Genomic DNA, 21,392 nt, shown 5'->3' on the forward strand with positions numbered 1-21,392 from the left:
CTTCGTCTGTGCTCCCCCTCCCACACCACTCGGAGTCTTCTCTTCCCTGGGCTCTAACTCAGGAGGAGCCTGGCTTCCCATCCCAAATGTGGGAAACCCCTCCCTCACCCCAGACCCTTTGACTGGTGTGCTGGTCACACTGGTAGGCTCTGGCCTCCCTTGAACAGCAACGGCACTTAAAAGCAGGAGCTCAACTAGGAAGTCAAATTTCCAGGCCAAGCTGGAAACACGGTGAGCAAGAACGGCTGGGGGTAGGGGGATGGTCTCTCATTCTGTTGCTCCAGACTAGAGTCAGGACCCAGCCAGAAACGAAGCTGGGAAGGGACTAAGTAGGAAGCACTTTCAAGAAAGGAGCGTCCTCAGAATGCCAACAGGACCACTTAGAGTGCCCCACCCCTACCCAGCCGGATCTCCACCATCTACATGTGAGCACATGTACCCACACAACAAGCGTAAATGCAGAAGAAGACAAACAAACAAGAAGATCAGGATTGAAATCCTGTCTCTATCCTCTACTGACTTCTTCCTCTACAAACTGGGGACAGTTCTCAGGATTGCAATGAGCATAACACTCCTGCTATGCGACTTGCACAGAGAGAGCCCTCCATAAATGTTAATTCCTCCCCAGATCCTGGCAACCAATTGTCATTTGAAAATGACAGCTCTGCCATCAACTGGCTTAGTGACCCCAGGCAAGTCCCTCACCATCTGGGGCTTTCTTAAGCTTTCCTAATCTTGAAGAGCAGGGTTTCTCCAACTGAAGTGTGCATCAGAATCACCTGGAGGGCAGGTAAACACAGATGACTGAGGCCCAACCCCAGAGTTTCTGATTCTGCACTTCTGGGCTAGGACCGGACGCTTTGAGTTTCTAACAAGTTCCCCAGTGATGTTGATGTTGCTGGTCTGGGAAGCACACTTTGAGAAGCTCTGAAGCTGAAGCAGTCTAAAATGTCTAGTTCTAGCAGTTTAAAGAGTACATTAATCCACATTAGGTGATGGCTAGTTCAATGTGTTCTTAAGGCTCCTTGTACTTTAAATAAGATAATGTCTTGACTCAAAGAAATCATCTTTTATTACCCTACTTCTAAGCTGGGTATCAAGAGTCCTCAAGTCTATGACTAGGACAATGATGTGGAGAGAATCATTGTGGAGAGGCTTCCAGGCCTCTCTAGTCTCACTATGCAGGTGTGACCAAAAAGGCATTTCATTTGCGAAACTCTGGTGTCGCAAGTGACTCAGCTGCACTTGGCTAATTACCATTTAGGGGCATGACATCTGAGACCGAAGAAAGGCCCCTGGTTGCCTCAAATCAGCCCAAGGCCAGGCACCATTGCTAGAAGCAGGGCTGTCAGTCAGCTGTGACATTCTGGGTGCCCTCCACCAACCTCTGTCACAGTCGGGGAGAGCAGCCCCTGCCTGGGGAGGCCGGCAGAGCCCAGGGCCTGCAGCCCCAGAGGCTGCCACTCTGTACCCCTGCCATGTGGGGTGCAGAACCCTCTCAGCTTCACTCCCTGCCTTTGTGTCACTCTAAGACCTGTCCAGCAAGGGGGCCGGGCTCTGTAAATGTTGCTGTCATTCTGCTAATGCTCTGGGCCTGCCTCAGGGAAGAGAACTGCCCTGCGTGTCAATTACAGAATAATGACACCTCCTCCATGACTGTGCACTAGTCCCCCACCCGGCACGGCCCTGCCTTTGGTGCACAGGAACATTGAAAAGGGAAGAGATCATTATGGAGCAACACCTCCCAACCCCACTGTGTTCTCAATATTTCTATTCGCAAACTCAGGCACATGGACAAAGTCTTCAGGAAAAAGGTCAGGGCTGAGAAAAAGAAAGAATGAATCCAAGGCCTGAAAGAGGGCTGAGATGAAGCCCTCAGACACCCAGCCTGGGCTTCCACTCCAGCCCTGCATGCAGGTCACAGGACATGGGGAAGGGGTGCCTCCAGCCAAGCCCACCCCCAGAGCATCACCCCACCAATCACCTGGTTTTGCTTTTCTTCATGCGCCACTCATTTGGTAAGTCTATTGCTGTCTGAGTAGTGGATCGGTGATGGAGCTCTAAAGACAAACAAGAGGTGCCCCTCCCACTCCCTCCAAAGCTCCTGGCCCAAGAGGGCGAAGCAGATATACACATTATCGTCAGAAAATGCAGTGAGAGCAATGAATGCAAAGTCTATGCGAACTCAGGAGAAGAGACGGCCAAGTTTTCTTGGGGGTGGGGGTGGAAGGAAGAACAGAATAAAGCAGGGCACAGAGGGTGACATCTGAACTCACCCGAAAGGATGACTAGAAGAAACCATGTCTGGACAGGGATAATATTAAAATCTGTAACAAATGCTAAGGCCTAATCCTGGCCAAATGAGAGCAGATGCTGGGCTTGAATGTCAGCCTTACCAGGTAAATATGGCAAGTTAGACATATGCATCTATTATTTCTGCTTCCTCCCCAAACCCTACTGGAATGATCTTCTCTTTTTTTTTTAAGTTAGTATAAACAGACAAAGATAGGAAGAACCAAAGAGGAGAGAAAAGTAACAGAATTGGGTTTGCTTTTTTAGATGTTAAACATATTCTGTAAAATGTTTATTAAACATATTTTGTAAAATATAAGATGTAAAACATATTTATATTAGAATACAGTTGATTAGGCTTCCTGGTGGCTCACATGGTAAAGAATCTGCCTGTAATGTGGGAGACCTGGGCTCGATCCCTGGGTGGGGAAGATCCCCTGGAGAAGGGCATGGCAACCCACTCCAGTATTCTTGCTTGGAGAATCCCACAGACAGAAGAGCCTGAAGGGCTACAGTCCATGTGGTCACAAAGAGTCAGATGGACATGACTGAGCGACTAATAACATACATAGTTGATTAGCAGTGCTGTGATAGTTTCAGGTGTGCAGCAAAGTGATTCGGTTATATATATACATGTATCTATTCTTTTCAAGTTCTTTTCCATTTAGGTTGCTACATAATATTGAACAGAGTTCCATGTGCTATACAGTAGGTTCTTGGTGATTATCCATTTTAAACATATCAGTGTGTACATATCAATCCAAACTCCTTAACTATCCCATCCCCCTACACTTCCTCCGTGGTAACCATAAGTTCGTTCTCTAATTCTGTAAGTCTGTTTCTGTAACAGAATTTTGGAAGCTGGAAATCAGATGAACAAGTGGTGAATGTCCTGGGAATCCCTAGAATCTGAGTTCTAAGTCAGCTGTTGGGGAAGCTGAGTACCAACCCAATCTAAACAGCAAAAACCCGTTAACTGTTCAGAAACTGGTGGTACCAATCCTCTTGAAAACAGCAGAAGACTTCCCTAGAAGTTCAGTAGTTAAGACTCCACACTTCCACTGCTGGGGGCATGGATTCAGTCCCTAGCTGGGGGGAAGAAAAGGTAGGAGGAGCGAAGGAGTAAGGGATAAAACAAAGAAGGCTCGTTGGCAACCTGTTTGGGGAACAGTTAGAGTCCAGATTCTTTGCCTGACTAGCAGTGGCCCTTTGCCCAGCCCAGCAGAAAATGGACGTCTAGTCTTTGAAATAAACAGAGGCTTTCTGGCCTGGAAGACACCCAGTAGAATTGAAGACATATACCTGCTTTGCTGAAAACAGAGGGATTAAAGAACATTCACATGCATTCTGGTTACCGATGCCCCTTCTCCCCTGGGAACTCAGAGCACCAACCCTCAGGATTCTACTCTCTAGGCGAAAGGCAAGATGAGCCTTCTGAGGACCCCAACTTGACTACAAAAAAAAAAGACGTCTTGATTTAAGAAAGACTTCATCTCATACAACTCAATATAAAAAAAATAAAACTAAACACTATGATTAAGAAATGGGCAGAGGACCTGAAGAGACATTTCTCCAAGGAAGACACACAGATGGCCAAAAGACACATGAAAAGATGCTCAACATCACTGATCATCAGGGACATGCAGATGAAAACCACACTGAAATATCACCTCACACCTGTCAGAAGGGCTCTCATCAAAACGACAGTAAAAAACAAGAGCTGCCAAGGTTGCAGAGAAAAGAGAACCCTTGTGTACTGTTGGTGGGAATAGCAACTGCTACAGCCACTATGCAAAATAGTATGGAGGTTCATCAAAAAATTAAAAATAGAACTACGATATGATCTAGCAATTCCACTTCTGAAAACATTAACTCAAAAAGATACATGTACCCCAGTGTTCACTGCAGCATTATTCACAATAGCCAAGATATAGGGGAACCTGAGAGTTCATCTATAGATGAGTGGGTAAAGAAGATATGATATATATATATGATCATTGATACATGATCCATATATCAATACAATGGAATATTACCCATAGAATGGAATGGAATGTTCCCATTTGTGACAACATGAATGGTCCTAGAGGATCTCATGCTAAGTGAAATAAGTCAGACAGAGAAAGGCAAATACCATATGATCTTACTTATATGTGGAACTTAAAAGAGAAACAGGCTTATAGATACAGAGAACAAACTGGTGGTCACCAGAAGGCAGGGGGATGAGGGTTGGGTGAAACAGGTGAAGATGATTAAGGTGTATAAACTTCCAGTTATAAGTCACAGGAATAAGTCACAGGAACTTAATAATAATAATAAATATTATTATTTATTAATATTATTATATTTTATATAATATCCTGTGACTTAATAATAAGTCACAGGAACTGAATAATAATAATAAATATTATTATTTTATTAATATTATTATGTTTTATACAATATCCTGTGACTTAATAATAAGTCACAGGAACGTAGTGTACTGAATAGGGAATATAGTCAAAAATATTGCAATAAGTTTGCATGGTGACAATGGTTACTAGACTTAGCATGGTAATTGATTCATAATGTATACAAATGTTGAATCACTCTGTTGGATATCCGAAATTAATATAATATTGTATGTCAACAATACTTCAGTTTAAAAAATAAAAATAAATACTGCATAACACTTAAGACTCCACAAGAGAAAGGCCCAGCCAGATTTTTCTCCAGTGAAACCCATGGTCATCAAATCCCACCTGCATTGCAATTCTTAAATGTGTGCAGATAAGCAAGAATAGCCAGATAACTGAATAAAGTGTCAAAATTCTATCATGAACTTCTTCAAAGAGGTAATACTGGAATCATAAAATAGGATGCTATAAAAACATTCAGAGAATAACAACATAAAAGGAATCCTTATGAATTAAAAATATAACAGATTAAATCCCAATAGAGGGTTGGAAGGTAAAGCTGAGAAAACGTCCTATAAAGTAAAAAGACAAAGAGATAGAAAGAAGAAAAGAGAACTAGAAATCCAGTTCAGAAGGTCCACTCTCCAAATGAGAGTCTTAGAAAAGACGGAACTGAATGGGGGGCATAAAAAACAGTAAATTTAATCTACAAAACCCAGAAAATGAAGAGAAGGTACAGAGTTTGCAGACTGCAAAGGCTAGCCACGTGGGTTCTTAGATAAAAATATGAGCACACTGACAGGAACAGATCCACTGTAAGGCAAAGTACATCATTACGACATATTAGAATACTGGGTCCAAAAAGAAAAACCAAGAACAGAACACATTCCTGAATCAGAAGACTCAACATTAAAATGCCAGTCCTTCCCAACTTTATCTATAGACTCAACATAATCTCAATCAAAATCCCAGAAAGCTATCTTGTAGATCTTGACAAACTGATTCTAAAGTTTATGCAGAAAAGCAAAAGATCTTGCATAACCAACAAAATATAGAAGAACAAAGCTGAAAGACTCACGCTACCTAATTACCAAATTGACTATAAGGCTACAGTAATTAAAACAAGATGTGAAGTCAACAGTGAAAGAAGAGACACATAGATCAATAAAACAGAACAGACAGCCCAGGAAAAGACCCACACAAATGTAGATAACTGATCTTTGACAAAAGAGCAAAGGCAACTTAATTGAAAATGGATAGTCTTGTCAACAAATGATGCTGTAACAATTGGATTGCAACTACATACACACACACACACACACACACACACACAGTCCAGTTAGAAACAGACTTTACTCCTCACGTGAAAAGTCAAAATTGATCACAGACTTAAATTTAAAATGTGAAACTCTAAAACTTCTTGTTGAAAACACAACAGAAAATCTCCATGAACTTGGGTTTGCTGGTGAGTTTTAAAATATGACATCAATAGCAAAAGTTTTGAAAAGCACAGATATTTGAAAGGAAAACAATTGCGAAGTTGAACTTTCTTCCATTTCAAAAATTTGTGATCCATGAAAGAAAACCCCCAGATTGCCTGTCTTTCTCCCAATGTCTCCTCAGACAAGGGAGAAAATATCTACAAAACATATATCTGAGAAAGGACTTACAATATCAAATAATAACTTGTAATACCAATACTTCTTCTATATATATAATTTTTTCCATTTATTTTGGCTGTGCCAGGTCTTCATTTCTGCGAAGGCTTCTCTCTAGCTGCAGTGAGCAGGGGCTCCTCTCCAGTGGTGCCCAGCCTCTCACTGCAGTGGCTTCTCTTGTTGCAGAGCACAGCTCCAGGTGCACGGGCTTCAGGAGCTGCAACACATGGACTCAGTAGTTGTGGTTCCTAGGCTTTAGAGCACAGGTTCAATAGTTGTGGCTCATGGGCTTAGTTGCTCCTTGTCATGTGGGATCTTCCTGAATCAGGGATTGAACCCATGTCTCCTGCATTGGCAAGCAGATTCTTTACTGAGCCAACATGGAAACCCAATACCAATACGTCTATACCAAAATATACCAAAACAACAACAACAACAACTCTTAAAACTTAATAATGAGAAGACAAATAAGCCAGTTTTAAAACGGGCAAATAGATACCTCACCAAAGAAGATACACGGATGGCGAATAAGTGTATGAAAAGATCCTCAGCGGCATTTGTGATGAGTGAGCTGCAAACCAAAACAACGATGAAATATCACTACATACCTTAGAATGGTTAAAACCCCAAAACTGACCATACCAACCGTTGTCAATAAGGTGGAGCAATAAGATCTCAGTGGTTGGTGCAGAAAATACAAGATGATACAGTCACTAGGGAAGACATTTTGGCAACTATTTTACAAAGTGAAACATAACATTACCATATGATCCAAGTATAATCCTCTTAGATGTACACTCAGCTCATCTGAAAACTTTTGCCCACATAAAAACCTGTATGTGAATGTTTATGGCAGCTTTATTCAAACTGCCAAAAACTGGGGACTTCCCTGGTGGCCCAGTGGCTAAGACTCTGTGCTCCCAATGCAGGAGGCCTGGGTTCGATCCCTGGTCGGGGAAGTAGACCCCACTTTAGGTGACACAACTGAGAGTTCAAACACCTCAATGAAGATTCCGCAGGCTTGCAACTAAGACCCCACAAAACCAAATAAATAAATAATTAAAAAAAAATTTAACTGCCAAAACTTGGAAGCAATCAAGATATCTTTCAATAATTGAGTGGATAAACAATCTGTAGCACATACATAGAATGAGATATTACTCAGCAACAATAAGAAATGAGCTACCAAGCCTCAAGAAGATATGGATGAATCTTAAATGTGTATTGCTAAATGAAAGAACCAATTTGAAAAGCTACATACTGCATGATTTCAATTATATGACATTCTGGAAAGGCAAAACTATAGGACAGTAAACAGATCAGTGATTACCAAGGGGTCAGGGGAGACAGAGTAAAACATGTGACACGCAGGAGATATGATGGTGAAACTATTCTGTACAATACTGTAATGGTGAAAACAAGATGTCAAACATGTGTCAAAATCCACAGAACTTTACAGCACAAAGACAAAGCTTTCATATATGAGGAAAAGGAGATATCCTAGGATAGAATTCAGAATATGACACTAGAATCTAAAAGCATTACATATAAAAATGAGTTCACTGAAGGGGGTGGGAAATAAAGAGCTGACCTAAGTCACTTTGAATATAAGCAAAGTACATAAAACTAAAGGAAAATCAATAATAAATTATACTGATAGTATGTAGCCTTGATTTAGCGTGATGACATTGACACTTCACTTCTGTGATCTTCTTCTGTACATAAAAATTGGACTCTGTACACATGTTCTGTACATAAGAACTGTAACTGATAAAGTTATTTCCCACAAGAATATAGGTTGACAACTCTGAAATTATTACACATGTATAAAAGAACTAAATATTAAATAAATGAATGGCATATGGTGGGAGCCAGGTTTCTCACTATTTGAATGGACAGTTAAAATAAGCAAAGGCTAGAATGATCCATGTGGTAATGGATTAGTATTGGAGACATCACTATGAACTCATGTTTACCTAATACAGAAACATTTACAGATACATATATATATATATACACACACACATACTCAGTTTATTATATCTATCTATATAGATACAGATACGTGAAATATATATATCCATATAGGCCACCCAGGTGGCACAGTGGTAAAGAATCTGCCTGTCAATGCAGGAGACATAGGAGACACAGGTTTGATTCCCTGGTCAGGAAGATCCCCTGGAGTAGGAAATGACAATCCACTCCAGTATGTTTGCCTGGAAAATTCCATGGACAGTGGAGCCTGGCAAGCTACAGTCTATGGGGTCACAAAGAGTTGGACATGACTGAGCAACTGAGCATGTGATATCCTTGCTCTATCATCTGAGAAAGCCTAGAAGAAATGACACCCCTGAAGCAATGATCACACTAGTGCCCAGATCTTGGTTTCCAATACCATTTCTTCAATAAAAGGAGCTAGGTCTCCTTAGAGAAGTGGTTGGTTCTAGAACTGAGGCAGAAAACACAAAGAATGAGCCTAGAGCATCTTGTAGTGCCAGAGAATTAATAAACTGCTAAGACGCACATGGTAGCGGGGGAATGCCAGAGGAGTACAAGAGCCAACAGAAAGAGTTCCCAACGGCAAAAGCTGGAACAATTTAAGCAACAAAAGAAAGTAGTACTGGGTCATAACCCGAAGTGTAAAATACGTTCATAGTAATATAAATAAATAATTGATTGAGTAAACCAAAGGGAAAAAATAAACAAATCTCCTGTGTGGGAAAATTTTAAATAATTTATTAATGTAACTCCCTATTTCTTAAGAATGGACTATGCATAGTGACTTTCGTTCAAAGAGAAAATTGTGGAAAGGAAGAAAAAAAAGAGGAGTTTCTTTAAAATGGAGAAACTTGACAAACACTATCTCAAGTCAGATGATCAAAGTTAAAATCAATAGTAAGTTATATTGATAGTATGTAGCCTTGATTTAATGTGATGAAAGTGACACTTTTTTCTGTGATCTTCCCCGAAACACATTACTCCACTGTAATCATGAGAAAAAGTTCAGATATATCCCAATTAAGGGACATTCTGCAAAACCATATGACCGGTGCTCCCGAAAACTCTCAAGGTCAGCAAAAATGTCTTAGAAACTGTCAGATATGGCAACTTAGTAGACATGACAATTCAATGTAATGTACTATCACGTATGGGATCCTAGGAGAGGAGGTGACTTAGAAGAAAACTAAGGACATATGATGAAGAATGGTCATTCAGTAAATGGCAGTATATCCAAATCAGTTACTTTATGCGGACAAATGTACCATATGACTAGAAGATGTTCAAAACAAAGACAGCTAACTGTGAAGTACACGGGAACTCGCTGTACTATCTGCACAGTAATTCTGTAAATCTAAAACTGTTATAAAATTAAAAGTTTCTTAATTTTATAAAAAAAAACTTTTAAAACCCCTAAACTTTTTCAACTTCAAAAATTTTTAAGTTTAAATTTTTAAACTTAAAAAAAAAATTTTTTTAAAGCCCTACAACCTTCCAGAAAGGAAAAAAAAAAAAAATAGGGCATGTAAAAGATCAGGTATCAGAATAGTTTCAGACTTCTCAATAATAATAGTGAAACCTAAAAGAAAATTGGAAAAAAGCTTCAAAATTCTGAAGGAAAATAATTTTCTAACTAGAATTCTATACCCAGCCAAACTGTAATCAAGTGCCATGATAGAATAAACATACTTGCAGTCATACAAAGTTTCAAATAATTTATATCCCATATACCTCTTTTTAGGGAGTTACCAGAGGATGTGATCTACTAATATAGGCGTGTAAACCAAGAAACAGTAAGCCATGGAATATGGGAAACCGAAAATCCAACACAAGAGAAAGTCAAAGGGAATCCCAGGGTGATCCCAAGACAATAACTAGGCACCAGGCACAGAGATCAATCAGTCCATTTTGAAGCCCTTCAGAGATACAAACAGGGATTTCTGAATGGAAAAAAAAAAATCTGAACAGTCTGAGAAGAGATTTAAACAACAGATGGGGTTTGAGAATTTAATTAGTAATAAAAATATGAAATCATAAACGAAAAATAATGCACTGATCAACTTTAGGGAAACAAAGAATGACTCAAGAAAGGAACAGCATCACAGAAATACTAAATGCATCACCTGGAAAGAGCACATACGTAATCATAAAACGTAAACAGTCAATATTTATGATATAAATATTTTAGGAAGATAAGGGAGGTGGTGTGTCAGTCAGATTTTACTAGGGTATATTGCAGTGACAAGATAAGTCTCAAAGGTTTACAAGCATTCTCACTCATGTAACACTGCAGCACAGCTGTGGGTCAGCTATGACTATACCACATGTCTCCTTCATTATAGGATCTAGGCTAAAGAATTAGCCCCTTAATGAGACATGTCCATTTTCTTGGCAGAGGGGAAAAAGTAACTCACCCACAGCATGCAATGGCTTCTAAACTTCTGATCAGAAGTGGAATACATCACTTCCACTCATATTCCATTGATCAAGCTAATCATAAGGCCAAGCTCAATGTCAATTTTATTATTCACCTATTGGTAAGCTAGTTACATGACAATGTGAACAGACATATGATTCAGTTGGGAACAGTCATACAAATGACAAGTATATTTATACAGCTGGAGGGCAAGTGCAGCAAAAGAGCTAAATTTTCACCTTCTAGTAGCAGGAAGCCAATAGAGAATGCCTAAAACCGAAAAAACAAAAGTGGCCATTCATGCATGTTATCTAGAAATATGGACCTAAGTGTAATAATTTAAGAGAAAGAACTGAAAGTAGTTGCCTCTAGAGAGGAGGAAATGGAGGTAAGGGAACAGGGGACTGTTATTTTATATAACAAATTTGTAAAACCATTTGGCAAAAATAACTGAAAGATGACAAATAACAAGGAGGCCAAGCAGCTCTTAATTGCTAATCTAACTGTTCCGCCTTTACTTTTCACTCTGTTTTTGATGACAAGAGAGTACATAAATCTCTTCCCTTTAAACAAAGGAAATGAAATCACTGACAGCTACTATTGTATCAACGCCCCTTCAAACCCCACCACCTGGTATCATGCATCCTCCCTGATGACACTCCTTCCTACCTAAGTGAAACCTACATATCCTTGACTTTCTCTCAACTAAGCTCTGCGTTATCCATGCCACAAAAGAAGGATAATAACACCCAAACCAGTAACAGAATATAACTCAGAAATCACATGACTGACTTGAAAACACATCCTTGTTATTGCTATGCAGGTGACTTGCCATACTAAGTATCCAGGTCAGCTCAGTTCTACAAATAACATTTAAATTAAAATTTGCCCAAAATGATAAAATACGCAGCTGACCAAGTGTTAACATTCTTTTTCCCCATTCTTTACTCTTGAGATATATTCTGCATCTTAAAAGGTGTGAAAGTAGAGATGTGAAAATACTTTAATCACTGTTTAGCAGTAATTCAAATTTGACCCAATATTTTATCCTTAAGTTAGCTAGGCCAGATGTGAACTTTGTATAGGTATTACATCTCAATGGACTTCTGTAACATAATCAAAAGTGGATATAATTGCATTAGTCTCAAAAGACTGTGAGTCATTCATCTATCAGCCCTCACACTCAGCAGGCTCAGATCAATATAGAATTTCCTTTCATTAATAACTCCTTTTAGACCTCCAAAACAAAAACTTTAGTAAAATGCTATTTCAAGTAGAATCTTCTATAAAATGATGAGGCTTAAAGGATAGTAGAATACTTTTCATTGCATTTCTTTTTATACTCTGCTGTTTGAATTATCTAAAAAAATTTTTTTTAATATTTTTCTAAAGCACCAGAAAAGGGGGGAGGGTTAGAAAGACATATAAAAGAGTTTAGCATGTGGTAGGAACAGCAAACAGCAGACTGTCACCACAGCTGTAGTATTTGGTTGAGGCTGGAAGGAAGTTCTGGGAGCCAGGCTTGCAAAGGTCTCACGCTCTGATGAAGGGACTTGACTTGAAGCGCAGGTATCAGGAAGATAATCCAGAGGGCTGAATAATCTTAGGGGTCAGAACTAGTGGGAAAGAAAGATCTATCTGAGGCCTCAGTCCTTTTTGCGTTACCTCATTTTAAATCACTAGGGCCTGCACTAGAACACTAAAAATGGAAGTGGAGCTGATGGGATAAAGACAGAGGCAAAAAGATGGTGGACTCAGTAAGATTTGGGAAATACCGCAAAGAGGGAGGTAAAGGGGAGAAGGATAGAAATAGGAAACAAGGTTTGACAAGTGGTTTTAGCCTCCTGCCATGACCACCCACCCCAGAACAAGTCCTCTTGTCTCAGTCTGATGACCTGTGTTTGACCAGCTCAGCCTTGGGACAGGTCACCTGCCCTGAAACCAGCCAGACGGTCCCTGGAGCTCCCACACACAGGGAACTGGGGGACTGAAAACACTCTGGGTGAGTCTGTAACCAAGTGGGAAAAGGAGCATGGCCCCTGCTCCCTGTCACTGCATTCCCAGAAGAGAAGCTGCTGGAAACCAGAGGGTGTGGCCAGGAAGCTGGGAGTGCAATTGGGGAAGATGTGGCAGAAGGCATCACAGAGGCTGCATCTGACACACCCCAGTGTCAGAGGCAGCCTCACTGCAGCCGCCCGATCAAACGCACGCACGTTCTTGGGTGAGTGGGGTGGCCACCATGACCATGCAGCTGAGGTGAGTCGCGGTAGACCTCATATTTGTTTTGAGACATTTTATTTCATATTTACTATTTTTTGGATTGCAGATCTCTTTTCAACTTGCAAACAATATTTCTTTTCAGGTCTCAAACCTTTTTAATAGGTCTTTGAGACATTTGTAGACCCTGGTATACCCACAGTGCGCTGTGCGGCAAGTAGGAAGCAACTGACAACCTCTTGAGGCTGATGGCGGCGGTGGGGGTGGGGCGGGGCGGGTGGTCACTGGCTTAGAACATCATGAGGAAGGGCTATGGTCAGGGTTTCAGTTCCTATCCTAGCCGACTGTGCTGGTTTTGCACAGCCCAGCAATAACAGATCCCATCCTGAGGTACAGCCAGAGGGGGTGAAAGGCCCCATTACAATTCCAAATGCATGTGCTATTTATTGTAAAGGGTGTAAAATGGGCCCTACACAAAGGTAGGTCTGCCCAGAAAGCACTCACCATTGGGAGTGGAAGGTGGGAGGGCAGAGATGGACCTACCGAAGCAGACAAAAAGTCCCTTTAACCTCTTCCAGCTAGCTGTTCAGAAATACACAGGAAACCCTTGATATTTGCAGAGTCGTGATTTGTGGTTTCAAACATGCACAGTATTGCTTGCTCCTCGCTCCTCGCCAGCCCACACGGTAATGCTGCAGGCAGCCAGTGCGGCAGACACACAGCCCATGTGTCTCTACAAAGCTCCCTCAGAGTGGCCTTTCAGCTGCCCTGATGCTTGAGGAGGTTCTCCCCTCCCCCACCCCCAAGTTCCCACAAGTATGCTCTTTTTAACCCCTTATGGTTGAGTCACAGAACCACAGGATGCTTGAACTAGAAGACAAGGCTCTTAACCCCCACTCTTTTCTTACTCTCTGCCCATTATTCCTGCCATCCCAGCCCCTGCCTAACGTAATCAGGAAGAGGTGTCTCCTAAGCAGAGGCCTCAGGTTGAGACATCGCAGGTTGAACTCTGATGGAGAGGACTTCTCCATCTACCCCAAGAACAGTCACAGCTGGTGTGCTTGATCAAGAAACCCTGCCCTCGCCCACCACCAATAGCAAGCATCTTCTAGGCTAGATATGAGAAGGTGGAGAGAAGAGATGGAGAGAAGGGAGAAGGATAAAGGCTGAGTCCACAAGGGAAGAAAATGTACCTCCCTAACAAAGGTCAGTTTTCATTCCAGTCCCAAAGAAAGGCAATGCCAAAGAATGCTCAAACTACCACACAATTGCACTCATCTCACACGCTAGTAAAGTAATGCTCAAAATTCTCCAAGCCAGGCTTCAGCAATATGTGAACCGTGAACTTCCTGATGTTCAAGCTGGTTTTAGAAAAGGCAGAGGAATCAGAGATCAAATTGCCAACATCCGCTGGATCATGGAAAAAGCAAGAGAGTTCCAGAAAAACATCTATTTCTGCTTTATTGACTATGCCAAAGCCTTTGACTGTGTGGATCACAATAAACTGTGGAAAATTCTGAAAGAGATGGGAATACCAGACCACCTTATCTGCCTCTTGAGAAATTTGTATGCAGGTCAGGAAGCAACAGTTAGAACTGGACATGGAACAACAGACTGGTTCCAAATGGGAAAAGGAGTACATCAAGGCTGTATATTGCCACCCTGCTTATTTAACTTATATGCAGAGTACATCATGAGAAACGCTGGACTGGAAAAAACACAAGCTGGAATCAAGATTGCCGGGAGAAATATCAATCACCTCAGATATGCAGATGACACCACCCTTATGGCAGAAAGTGAAGAGGAACTCAAAAGCCTCTTGATGAAAGTGAAAGTGGAGAGTGAAAAAGTTGGCTTAAAGCTCAACATTCAGAAAACGAAGATCATGGCATCCGGTCCCACCACTTCATGGGAAATAGATGGGGAAACAGTGGAAACAGTGGCAGACTTTATTTTTCTGGGCTCCAAAATCACTACAGATGGTGACTGCAGCCATGAAATTAAAAGACGCTTGCTCCTTGGAAGGAAAGTTATGACCAACCTAGATAGCATATTCAAAAGCAGAGACATTACTTTGCCAACAAAGGTCCGTCTAGTCAAGGCTATGGTTTTTCCTGTGGTCATGTATGGATGTGAGAGTTGGACTGTGAAGAAGGCTGAGCGCCAAAGAATTGATGCCTTTGAACTGTGCTGTTGGAGGAGACTCTTGAGAGTCCCTTGGACTGCAAGGAGATCCAACCAGTCCATTCTGAAGGAGATCAGCCCTGGGATTTCTTTGGAAGGAATGATGCTAAAGCTGAAACTCCAGTACTTTGGCCACCTCATGCAAAGAGTTGACTCATTGGAAAAGACTCTGATGCTGGGAGGGATTGGGGGCAGGAGGAGAAGGGGACGACAGAGGATGAGATGGCTGGATGGCATCACTGACTCAATGGACATGAGTCTGAGTGAACTCCGGGAGTTGGTGAGGGACAGGGAGGCCTGGCGTGCTGCGGTTCAAAGAGTCGGACACGACTGAGCGACTGATCTGATCTGAACATCCAGGCAAACTTGGATTCAAGGTCTATTTCTCTCATCCATCCAACAAATCTTTACCCTGGCCGGTGCAGTGCTGCAAACAGAGGGGCAGAGATGCCTGGCAAAGAGGGGAATGCAATCTAAGTTGAAGAAGCTCAGCGTACCCAGGGTCACCGTATTTTCCAAACCACAAATCAGAGCTCTTCTGGAAAACCCAGCTCACAGAAGAGCACAAAACACTCAAAAGAACCTTGAGTATAGGATGGTGAGATACAGCCTGTGTACAGAGGTGCTCAGAGAATGCAACTGGTAACCTGAATAAATCCAGGGCCCCACGTTACCCAGTCTCTGCCAGGACTCTAGTCAAACATGCAAAATCCAGCAACCTACAGTAACTGAATGGAGATTCCAGTCTTGTCCTGCTTCAGCTCAAAGAATGATACTGAACAGTAAGTGATAACCCAGAGAGTCATCTTTCAAAGTGTTCTTTCTCTCCTCCCCAAATTTCCCAGAACTCTCTACAGCCTCTCCTTGTCAAATCTTCCAAACCCTTCTGGGTCCCCAGCACATGGCTCCTCTATTCTCTTTCTCGTGTTTTAGCCCACTGTGCAGTGGGAGCTATTAGTTCCCACGGGATGATCCAGGAAGACTTTTTAGAGTGGGTGGCACGTATGGAAAATTTTTAAAGATGAGATGGATTTTAATAGAGAAATGAAGAACATTCCAGGTTGAGGGGCTATAACGAGCAAAACCAGGAGGGGGCATGAAATTCCCTGTTATGTCAGGGACAGCAGAGTAGCTGGGGTCAGTGTGTGCAAAGAGAGAAAATGAGACTGGAGAGCTTAGTCAAGGGTGGATTTGTAAGTCAGAAATCTGGATTTGCTGGACGTCTTCTGGTAGAAAGATAAGGTGTACCAAAAAGCATTCTGGGAAAACCCATTGTTTGAATTAGAGAGGAGACCGATGTGAAATGTATTAAATCCACCCACCAAGACAGCCCTCATTTTCTTTTTCTTTTATATTGGAGAGTAGCCGATTAACAGTGTTGTAAAGTTTCAGGTGAACAGCAAGTGGTTCAGACATACATGTACATGTATCCATTCTCCCTCAAACCCCACTCCCTTCCGGGCTGCCACACACGGTGAGCACTTCTCTATGCTATACGGTAGGTCCTTGTTGGTTATTTTAACTATAGCAGTGTGCACTTGTCCATCCCAAACTCCCTAACTATCTCTTCTTCCCATCCTTCCCCCGTGGTAACCATAAGTTCCTTCTCTAAGTCTGTGAGTATTTTACTGTTTTGCAAGTAAGCTCATTTGTATCATTTCTTTTTAGGTTCTAAATGTAAGTGATGTCATACAATATTTCTCCTTTGTCTGACTTTCTTCACTCAGTATGACAATCTCTAGGTCTAGCCATGGTAAAAAAAAAAAAAAAAAATCAGCCCCCATTTTAATGGGTGCCCAAAATGAATGGGTTTTTATTTCTAATAGGCAGTTGTACCAGAAATTATGGAAAACTTGGTCACCTGAAAGCCACAGATAACTCAGGGGTCTCACTGTTGTATCACTTAGGGCCAGCTGCCTCCTCCAGGAAATCTCTTTCCTGAACTTCAGAAAGTTGCAAAACAAACCAGCTTACACAGTATCAATATCATGAGTACCAACTGACAAAGAGAGAAAGAAAGCATGGTTTTCACCTAAAACACTAGTCTAATTAGTTATGCATGTTTGTTTGTTTTTATATTTAATTGGAAGATAATTGCTTTACAATTGTGCTGACTTCTGCCATACAACAATCTGAATCAGCCATAAGTATACATATGTCCCCTCCCTCCTAAACCTCCTCCTCACCCCCTACCCCCTCCCATCCCTCTAAGTTGTCACAGAGTACCAATTTGAACTCCCTGTCTTACACAGCAACTTCCCATTAGCTATCTATTTTTCATATGATAATGTATATCTTTCAATGCCACTCTCTAAATTTGCCCACCCTGTCCCTCCCCTGCTGTATCCAAAATCTGTGTCTGTGTCTCTGATTCTGCCCTGCAAATAGGTTCATGAGTACCATTTTTCTTGATTCCATATACATGCATTAATATACAATATTTCTTCTTCTGTGTAACGGGCTTTTGCACTGTTGGTGAGAATATAAATTGATACAGCCACTATGGAGAACAGTAAGGAGATTCCCTAAAAAAATATTAGGAATAAAACTACCATATGACCCAGCAATCCCACTACTGGGCATATACCCTGAGAAAACCATAATTGAAAAAGACACACGTACCCCAGTGTTCACTGCAGCACGATTTACAATAGGTAGGACATGGAAACAACTGAGATGACAATCGGCAAATGAATGGATACAGAAGTTGCGGTACATATATGCAAAGGACTACTACTCAGCCACAAAAAGGATCACATCTGAGTCAGTTCTAATGAGGTGCATGCTTGTTTTATAAGACTGCTTCTTCCTTCTAGTCAAAATCCCAGCCATGCTTCAAAACCTCAACCTTCCCTGCTGTCCTTGGGAATACCTGCAATACCAAATAGTTTGCCAACAATTTCTGATGCTGTCCTATATTGTTTCATCTTGTTTCAATAGATGTTCATGTCTTCTCCCTCCTGAGGGAAGACGTCCGTAAGATCAAGTATTGCATATTATAGTATCAACACCTAGCCGTGTGTCAGGACACAGAAAGAACAAATAAACTGCTGCTGAGTAACTAATTTTTTTTAAGTGTCTGTAAAGCATAGCAGTACTTGTATTACTTTCTTCTATAATGGGAAATCCTTGAGAGAAGCTGGCTTTAGCAAACTGATTTTTAAGTATCTTATTTCATTTAGACTGACAGACACTAATATCATAGAAGTTGGAGCTGGAAGACAGAAACACTTGGGCACCTTAGCACATTTCACATGAAAGCAGTTAGTGTAACTGATCTAGAACCAGTAGGTACAAAGGGATTGTTAGACAAGCACATAAGTACTTACAAAAGATGTTCTCCGAGAGATCAAATGCCATCCCCTCTCATCTTGTTTACAGGATTCATCTGGCCTCCTCCTGCCAATAGTCTTTATTTGGACCAAGTTATACCGCAGCCCAATCCTGTCTGAGTCATCACACTTTCTAAATAATTGCAGTCTGATTAATGTGGAGACTTTAGGCTGGAAGTAGCAGGTTAACTGTGCACGTGGCAAAACCACGTTTTGTCATTTACAAATTCACAGAGAGATGTTCAGCCCCCCGTGTGTACATGCTTATGTGTGTTTGTACGGTGGGCCTGCCTGTTGACCTCGTGCGCTCCTGGGGGCCGGCTGCACCTCTACAGATTAGGTCTTAAAAGAGCAGGGGGAGACAGTGGGACTCAGAGACAGATGGAAAGATGTGGATTCAAATCTTGATCAGGCAGCTTCCCAGGGTATGATCCTGAGCCAGGCCTGTCACTTCCCTGATGCTTGGTTTTCTTAATCCAAAGGGTTGTTGTAAAGATTGAAAATATGTGTGAGCACTTAGCACAGAGAAAATATTAATAAATGGTAGTGATGTCAGGACTGCCCCCCCACCAGGTATTCCCCATGAGTGGCCTCACAGCTTCAGTCATCCAGACCACCCAGATCCAAACCCCAGTCTGAAGAGGCCAGCTGGAGCTGCATTCATAAGCAGGGAGACTCTCCTGATAAAAAAAAAAAAAAAAACAAAACAAAGAACTGGATCAATGCAGAAAAGGAGAGAGCTGGGGAAAGCAAGCAGCCATGCTCCTTCATGCCTACTCACCCTGCAGAGCCCAGCACAGGGCCTGACACTCATAAAGCCCTTGACACATGTTTCTGAATGAGCCACTAAATGGGTGAATGGGAGCTCTCTGAATTCTCTATACACAGGTTTCTCTAGAATCCTTTCTCCACATCGGGAGAGACCTATGCTTAGTGAGCTGGAGTCAGAAGATTTCCAACAGAAAAGTGTTGCTGGTGTATTTAAAGACCCCATCAGTGATTTCAGATGAAACTATGGACGATCACAAGAAGGGTGGGGCTGTCCTGGGAACACTTATTAAAGGAAAATCCACCAGGTTGATCAAAGACACTGTTGCTTTTTTGTGTTTTCATTAAATCAATCATTTTTTAATTACAAAAGTAATATATGTTCATACTAGAAAAAATCAGAAAACACAAGCTAAAAGAAAAAGTGTTAATCTTTTTAAAGATTTATTTTATATGGATTATTTTTTAAAGTCTTTATTGAATTTTTTACAATATTGCTTCTGTTTTTGTTTTTTGGCCACAAGGCATGTGGGATCTTACTTAGCTCCTCAACCAGAGATCAAACCAGCATCCCTGCATTGGAAGATGAAGTCTTTACCACTAGATCACCAGGAAAGTCCCCCCAAATGTTAATCTTAATAATATTTTAACATTCATTATTCTAGACTTTTTCTATACATAGATACATTTTTTCTTGTCAAAAAATAGCATCTTTTTTTTGCTAAGCAATTCATCTCTTTCATCTTTTCCAAAGCACTAGATATTCTCCATAAAACTTATTTTCCCTTGATCTAGAAGAGAACCTCTTTCTTTAATATAAATTTATTTATTTTCACTGGAGGCTAATTACTTTACAATATTGTATTGGTTTTGCCATACACTGACATGAGTCCACCACAGGTACACACGTGTTCCCCATCCTGAACCCCGCTCCCACCTCCCTCCCCATCCCATCCCTCTGGGTCATCCCAGTGCACCAGTTTTTTAATGCACACACACATCATAAAAGTAAGACATGGTCAAAAAAAGTCAAAGAGTAACAAAGAGTAATAAATGAAATGAAAAGTAAAAGCCCCTCCCACTATCATGCCCCGTCACAGTCCAAGAGTGACAGTTTTTAATAACTCCTGGTAATTGTTTAAAAATTATAATCACAAGAGGTGTAGTTATGGCTGATTTGTGTTGTTGTATGGCAGAAACCAACACAACATTGTAAAAATCAAAAATAAAAATAAAAAAAAATTATAATCACCACATATCACTTAGCTGCTTAAAACCTTCCTACAACCTCACAGTCACAGCAAGTTCCAAGCCCACCCCACACCCGCCCGCCCTGAGCCTCCACTTCTCCATGGACAGACCTAGACCTACAGTCACCATCTCCAAGGTCCAGAGTCCCTGGCACGCCATGACTCTGCATTCATACTTTGCTCTCCACGCCCGGAAAAGTGAGGCAGGAGCGGCAAGTAAGAGGGGCAACCTGAATTGAGAGCTGGCAGGCTTTGGCTCCTTCTCCTTTGCCCCCTTCTCCTTTGCCCAGAGGCCCTTACAGTTGACAAAAGGACCCCTTCTCTGGCACTCACTCACCTTCATGTGGTACAAGGTCAGTGTGCGAGGGCAAACGGCCTGGTCAAGAAAGTCAGTAAGCTGGGCCGCAGCAGACAGGGGCTCCAGTCTTCCTTCCACAAATAACTTGTTATGTGACTTAAAATCTCCCAGTTTCCTTTTCCTCATCAATAAAATGAACCGATGGTGGTTCATTTGGATGGTCTAGTGGACTAGACCATCCAACTCTCTTCCAGTGTTAGCGCTCAGTGCCTGAGAAGCTAGGCCGTGGTCGTCTGGGTGACGACCACCACATGAAGGCAAACTGCACCTGCCCAGGGAAGGAAGTCCTCCGCGTGGCGAGGCCCTGCACTAGACTCTGCCTGCATGGTGTCTCTCAGCCTCCTTTACTCTCAAGAACTTCGTGAAGTAAGTAATTTTCCACCCTGATTTGACTCCACAAGAAAAAAGAGGCTCAGAAATCTTAAGTAACAGGTTCAACTTCCCATGACTGCTAAGTGGCAGAGCCAGGGGTTAAAGCCAGTCAATCTGTTTCTCAGGTTCTCTTTTATGCTCTTTCTGAGTG

At 41.6% G+C, this 21,392-nt stretch overlaps 1 protein-coding gene across 1 annotated transcript in view; it reads right to left on the reverse strand.

The window, feature by feature from the left end:
- Positions 1-21,392, reverse strand: part of LOC147346240 (uncharacterized) — a 244,910-nt gene that overhangs the window by 203,522 nt on the left and 19,996 nt on the right. The window contains exon 4 of the mRNA XM_086372367.1: positions 6,846-6,917. Coding sequence (XP_086228493.1) covers positions 6,846-6,917 — 72 coding nt within the window. The remainder of the gene's footprint in view (positions 1-6,845; positions 6,918-21,392) is intronic.

This window comes from Bos grunniens, chromosome 24 (assembly GCF_055505025.1).
Source record: "Bos grunniens cultivar Pamir isolate PY7600 chromosome 24, Bosgru_T2T1.0, whole genome shotgun sequence".
Classification (NCBI taxonomy): domain Eukaryota; kingdom Metazoa; phylum Chordata; class Mammalia; order Artiodactyla; family Bovidae; genus Bos; species Bos grunniens.